At 34.5% G+C, this 7,019-nt stretch overlaps 1 protein-coding gene across 1 annotated transcript in view; it reads right to left on the reverse strand.

Moving 5' to 3' along the window:
• The window catches only part of LOC107680132 (sorting nexin-1-like), a 22,570-nt gene that overhangs the window by 8,184 nt on the left and 7,367 nt on the right, over positions 1-7,019 (reverse strand). Inside the window, exons 3-11 of the mRNA XM_016475902.1 lie at positions 6,205-6,341; positions 5,744-5,810; positions 3,059-3,102; positions 2,822-2,963; positions 2,656-2,734; positions 1,249-1,324; positions 940-1,053; positions 720-813; positions 272-477 (exon numbers count right to left, since the gene is read on the reverse strand). Of these exons, the coding sequence (XP_016331388.1) occupies positions 272-477; positions 720-813; positions 940-1,053; positions 1,249-1,324; positions 2,656-2,734; positions 2,822-2,963; positions 3,059-3,102; positions 5,744-5,810; positions 6,205-6,341 (959 nt within the window). The remainder of the gene's footprint in view (positions 1-271; positions 478-719; positions 814-939; positions 1,054-1,248; positions 1,325-2,655; positions 2,735-2,821; positions 2,964-3,058; positions 3,103-5,743; positions 5,811-6,204; positions 6,342-7,019) is intronic.

Below are 7,019 nucleotides of genomic sequence, written 5' to 3' on the forward strand. Positions count from 1 at the left end.
TATTATTATTGCTAAAAATGTAAAAAAAACAAAAAAAAAACAATTATTGTTTGTAATTGCAATTTTTTTTATTTTATTTTAATTTTTCAAATATGTCTGTAATAATAATAATAATAAAAAATATATATATTTTTTATATATATATATTATGGACAATCCAGTTCATTCTTAATAATAACACAATAACTATGACTGGATGAGTGACATCTGAAGCAGTTTTCTTCTCTGTCTGTGTGTGTGTGTGTGTGTGTGTGTGTGTGTGTGTCTGTACCCTGACGGCTCCCAGCAGACGTATATAATCCGCCAGCAGCTCTGAGAAGGTGAAGAAGTCGTTGGAGGCCTGTTCCTGATGGAGCTGCTCGATTCGATCTTCCACCTCGGCCAGCTGAGACAGAGCTCGCGACAGAGCCGTGTTGTCCTCCGAGCTGCCCAACATTGCCACGCTCTTCGCAAACACAGCCGTGTTCCCAGACAACTCTGAAACACACATTATACCATCAAACCAATGACAGCATCACATATTTTCATCATCCAATCAATTTATGGTGGATAAAATAAAGCCACATACTATTTTGTTTTAATGAATATTGTGTTTCACTCAATAGCCACATTACAGAAATAAAATGGGCCGCACTACATTTTTAAAGAATAAATATCCAAATTTAGATGCAAATTTCAGCTAATTATTAAAATATGAACTGATTGTTTGCACTTCTGACCTTTTCTGTGATTGACAAGCGATTCCACCATGACGTGAAGTTTCCGCAAATGCTGCTCTTCATTTTCTACATCCTGGATCTTCTCGTCAAACCACTGAAACCAACACACAAACACAAACACACCGTTTTATACTCCGTATCCTTTCTAGGTTGGTTTTAAGCCTCGATCTCGGTAAAGAAGAGTTCAGTGTGGGTTAGACCTGCATGTTCTTCCACTCACCACATCCTGTTCATTCATCTTGATGGTCATCTTACTCACAGCATCCGTGGCTTTGTTTAGCATTTTAAGGAAGCCGGCTCCACTCAGAGCCTGTGTGCTGACTGCTCTGGGTAACTAACACACACACAGAGCATTGCATTGTCATTACAAACAGCAAAGCTGATGTTTCTGCATGTGAGGAATAGACAGATAAACATCTGCAAGTCACTTCTCTTAGGAGAGGTTTATGCTAATGTCAAATTGTGCAGCTTCATGTGCAGAATAATTAAAAATGGTCATTTTTATGTCAGTAAACAGAAGCCGTTTTACCTCCTCTTTCTCCAAAAACTCTCTCACATCAGGGTCCTGCAGTAGAGACGGGTGACTCACAACCCTCTGAAGATACCTGCAACAACACAAACAATCCTCACATTTACATTTTAATATAGTGACATAAGTACAATAACAATTACTACTACTAACATTTATATTACAGTGGAAAAAATTATTTTTTTCTGTTTAAAATAAAAATATATATTAATATTAATTACTACTAATATTATATTATTCAAGCAAAGTCATTTTTCTGCCTTCATTACAAAAAAAAAATAAAAATAAAAATAATTAATACTTTTATTCGGCAAGGATGCATTAAATTGTTCTACAAATATAATATAATTACTACTAACATAATATTACATTATATTATCCAATCTAAATAATCAATAACTTTAGATTGGATAATATAATAAAATGTGATGTAATATAATCTAATATAATGTAAATTGTTATTAATATTGTATTGTATAAAGCACTATGAAAATGTGACTTGACATAATATATATATAATTTTAATGAAGACAGACAAAATACATATAATGTTAGTAGTAATTCATATCAATATATATAATACTTAGATTACTTGGATAATATAATTTACTATATCTAATCTAAGTATTTTATAATAATATAATGTTTGTAGTAAATTCATTAATATTAAATTATATTATCCAATCTAAATCATTTCTGTCAACATTAAAATATATATTAAGATTAGTTAGCACTAACATTATATTACATCTGTCCACATTAAAATTAAAACATATATTAGTATTAATTATAATTAACATTACATATTATATCTACATAATTTTCTGTCCTCATTACAATACATACAATATTTTTAATGTAATTTTTTTAAGCAATTGAAGTTTAATTTAAGTCATTTATTAATATTAATTACTATTAACATTATATTATTCAATCCAAGTATTTTTTCTGTCTTCATTAATGTGAAAAAACATATGTTAGTAGTAATTAATGTTAATATTGTATGATCCAGTCTAAGTACTTTTTAATTTAATAATTAATTTAAATAATTTAATTAATTAAAAATTATTTAATAATTAAAGCTTTTTCTGTCCTCATGAATTAAAATATATACATGAATATCAGTTACTTCCACAATAGTATTTTTCTATTCTATTCTATACCCAAGTAATTTTTCAGTCCTCATTAAAATTAAAATACTCAATAGCAGTAACTTGGGATTTTAGACCAATGAGATTTCATTGGAGGCAGGGCAACTTAGCGCAATGTCATGAAAAGAGAAACCAAATGATTGACAAAAAGTTCTGTAATGCCCAACTGTTGACAACTGTGGCTGGTCAAGACAAAAGTCAGAGAAGATTGGTGATTTAGTTTAGTGCACCTAGATAAGAAACACTGTTGACAAACCTCTCAAGAGCAGCCCTCCTCCGCTCCACAAACTCTGCTGACGATGGGTCCTCCTTCCCGACTTTGACTTTTGTCATACCTGGCAAATCCACACACATTTATTCATAATCAGCCACTTATTCACAATCAGATCAGATGTGATGCATTAGCAGAAGCAAGTTCTTACCCAGGATGCTCTTCTCTGGCGGTGGAGGTATGAGGTATCCATTCTGTGAGTGTTTCTCCGAGAGCTTTTCGAACAATCCCAGGAAATCACTGAAACGTCTGCGAACGGTAAACGTCTTGCTACGGAACATGGTTAAAGACGTCTGGTAGACAATGAGAAAGCAGTGAGATTCAGACTGTGTGTTATACAGTATTGTGTGTTATTGTGAACAGGATGAGTAAAGAGACTGAAAATCACCTGTGTTGAAACTTTGTAGGCCATATAAGCGTTCATACCATCACCTGTGAGGAGAAGAGAGAGAATCACCTTGCATGAGCAAAAGAAATCCAACAGACCAAAAAAATTCAAAAAGCATACCATACCATATAACACATATGTGCTGCTAATGTAAATGTTTAAATATTACAAACAGGTTTAGTTTCAAGTAGCTGAGTTGCTTTATGATCTTGCTCTCCTGGCTGAAAAAAGTGCTATTTCATGCATTCTGAGTTATTTACACTGTTAAAGAGTTGGATTCTCATGTTAAACATGGCCAAAGTTTCAAAAAATGAGTTGGACGTGTGACAGAGTATTTCCGTACACTCCTTCAGGGTTCGTAAGTTTCGGAAAGTTTTTTTTTTCCCCCCCGAGTATGGCTCTGTATTACGTCATAAAAGGCACAATTCCTTGTATGGGCACTTCTCCAGAATGTGCACGCACACACGTCAACCAGAGCGAGAGCAAGAGCAAGAGCAGCCCATCAACGTGCTTCATTCGGGTTACGAAAGTCGTCGGCAGCGCTGCACAGGACTTGCTCGAGAAGGATTTATCATTTTGTTTTTAGACCACGAAATCAACAGTCACCAAAGAAGTGTGTTTTTGGTTGTGAGAGAAAGATAACAGCTTCTCAAAGAACCCACCGTTAAGGGAAAAGTGGATGCAGTTTGTTTCTCCGGGACAGCAACTGAGTCGTGCAAGTGTGTTTGTTTGTTCCCGCCATTTCGGTGACGAGTGTTTTATAAACAAATTAAATAAAATTTAAGTCAATAAAGGTTCCTGTTTTATTTATGTCAATGTCACAGCTTGCAGAGATTCTCATGTTAAACATGGCCGAAGTTTCACAAAGCCTCCAGGAGCTCGGCTGTTTTCGGAGAGAAGCGTAAAGCTGTATCCGTCTTTTACAAATCTGATAAAACTAAAGAATCTTTGGAGATATGAAGGATGCAACACTACTATATATTCAATTTTAACACTGGCCGAAACTGTGCGTGTTATGTCCCCTTTAACTGGCCAAACCTGGTCTCCAAGACTGGTCTGATTCACTGGTTTTAAAAGAGTTGTCAGTTTTTCAGACTAAATCAGCAAAACACCAGTTTCTCCAGGCCAGAAGATCAGCTTAAACCAGCAGACTAGTGTAAATAAGCCCTATGATCTCAGCAAGACAGAAAATGCAAACAGAAAAATAAACAACACAAACATTCAAAATAAAACATTTAATAGGGCCCTATTATTGTTAAAAAAAAAATAATTATTACACTGTTAGAAAGTTTCATGATTTCAATTAATTAGACATGCTTTTTCCATTAACAGAATTTGGGAAAATTGGTTTCATAGGGCCCTATACAAATAAAAAAAAAAAAAAAAAATTACGTATTTAAATTACCTCTGTTATGATTGGCTAACCTCTTCGCAGAGTTTTGCTTTAAATACACAGTACATTTATTTTATTTTTTTCAAAAGAACAAAAAAAAAATCCTGTTTTTTATTATAGGATCTAAACAGTTATTCTCAAGATCCTCCAAAACAAATGTATTTCTGGAATTGTAACTACATAATCAGTACCTGCTAAATCACAAACAACCAAAACTCATCACATCTTCTCTGTAACTGTCTATAAAACCATAATACAGTTAAATATAGTTTAAAGGGGTCATATGACGTTGCTAAAAAAGAACATTATTTTGTGTATTTGGTGTAATGAAATGTTAGCACTGCTCTACACTGCCCAAAACTCGCGTTTGAATCATCAGTCGCAAATTCTTTAAATATGAAAACGTACTTACAGGCAGTGAGTCAGAAAAGCCGGCATTGTAGGCTACTCTCTCAGGAAACAGTCCTCGTCCTCCGTAAAATGCGCTGCACACATCTGAATATTTGGGTTGGACTGTTCTGGAACAGTGTTGTAAATACAACTTAACCACTGATTTCTAATTGTGTCCTCTTTTGGAAGACACTTTCACAACGAAACACACGGCATCTCCACGACATGGCGGCGGCAACAACAATACTACAGCGAGAATCAAAGTTACGCCTTCTTTCTTCACGTGAACATTTGGGCGGTGTTATGCAAATCTTCCCACATCGTGACATAGACATGTGGGGGCGTGTTTAAATGAGGCGTTTTAGGAGGGCGTGGACGAGTCTTAACTTTTATAAAGAATATCTCTTTGGGTTTGAGACTTTAGTCTTTGCAACTTCAGGGATCTTATCTATTCACGAACAGCTTGTAACACTCCAAAGAGAAAGGAAAACTTGAAATCGCATCATATGACCCCTTTAATATAGTTTTAATATATCCCATATATAGTGAAACTGCCAGTAATTGTGAGCAAACTGAAATATTACACATCTTCCCTATAACATTTACTGCTGATTTTAGACATTATAGTAACACCAAACCTTTAAAAAGGAGAAGGACAGGAAATGAAAAATAGCTGGCACGGGGCAAAAAGAGGAAGTTCCAGACTGCCGTCAGATCCTTAAATAGAACAATTTCACCTCATAAGATAATCACAGTTTCCCGTTTTCTGCAAACTCAGCCCACTACTGTGTTCAAATGCTATTTTAAACGAATGTTTTATGAGCACAGTATTAATCCTCAAAAGCCTGAAAAAAAGACATTAGAAAGTAAAGCGCAGCTGTCATAGCGCAGGACGATCTTACCGACTTTCTCTGGATTCGTGATAGAAATGTTCAGATCAAACTTGTCCTCACTTTCCTCTTCCTCAAGCTTTATGTGAAAAAAGGAAACAGAAAAAAGAGGGAAACCGAGTGAGAAATTCCTCTGAGAGGTGTATGAAGGTTTAATGACCTCTAGAGATCGCAAGAAATTTAACAAATCTGGTTTTGATTCCGATTCTATTTAATGATTCTTGTAGTATATAGAATAAATTTGGTGTATGTGTACATTTTAAATCAATAGAAATAAATAATGCATGAGTTTAAGACTGATTCATGAGTCTGTTTGACTGATTCATTCAAAAGAATCAGCTCATAAGAGTCATTTGCATGTGAAGTGGGTCATTAAAGGAATCAAACATCATTCTGTTTCAGTATTTTTATTTTATTTTATTTTTTTAAACAGCCGATTCCCAACCTCTTTAGAAGTTCAGGGAGTGTTTTACCTCCTCCAGGGATTTGGACGGAGCTTTGCTGGAGCTGCTGGCTACAGGGGCGGCAGGAGCCGATACTGACGGTTTCACAGCTTCTTTGTTCTTGCGGTCATTACAAGGACTGTCCAGAGACAACTCCACTGTAGCTTCTGAGTAAATTAGTGAGAGAAAGTGTATTTTATGTATTCAATAAAACACACAAAACACATTGCATCAGCAACATAGCGCAGGGTGAGAGGGCAAAGGTCAAGGAGGAATTCCTTTTCCCCTTCCTGAGTCAACGCTGAGAAAGCGAATTCATCCTCCATCGCTCAAAAGTGATGTGCATGCACTCCTGTTCGTACAATAAATGTGTCAGTAAAAAGAGTCAACAGCAGGAAAATGTTTCGCTGTGGATAAAAAACGCTAAGCCTGAAAAGCCTACAGCACTGCAAATCTGTGTTATTTCAGTATTATTTATATTCTATGATAGCATTTATTAATATTTTGAATTGGCTATTATTTTTATATTTTCAGTTTTCATTTTCATTTTAGTTTAAGACTTAGTAATCATATGTGCTTTTGACATTTTCATTAGTCTGTTTATTTAAATATTTCTAATTAGTTATAAAATTTGTATTTTATATTTAATATATATAAATATATATGTATATATACAGTGGGTACGGAAAGTATTCAGACACCCTTAAATTTTTCACTCTTTGTTATATTGCAGCCATTTGCTAAAATCATTTAAGTTAATTTTTTTTCCTCATTAATGTACACACAGCACCCCATATTGACAGAAAAACACAGAATTGTTGACATTTTTGCAGATTTATTAAAAA

The sequence above is a fragment of the Sinocyclocheilus anshuiensis genome, unplaced genomic scaffold (genome assembly GCF_001515605.1).
Source record: "Sinocyclocheilus anshuiensis isolate Anshui unplaced genomic scaffold, SAMN03320099.WGS_v1.1 scaffold376, whole genome shotgun sequence".
Taxonomy (NCBI): Eukaryota; Metazoa; Chordata; class Actinopteri; order Cypriniformes; family Cyprinidae; genus Sinocyclocheilus; species Sinocyclocheilus anshuiensis.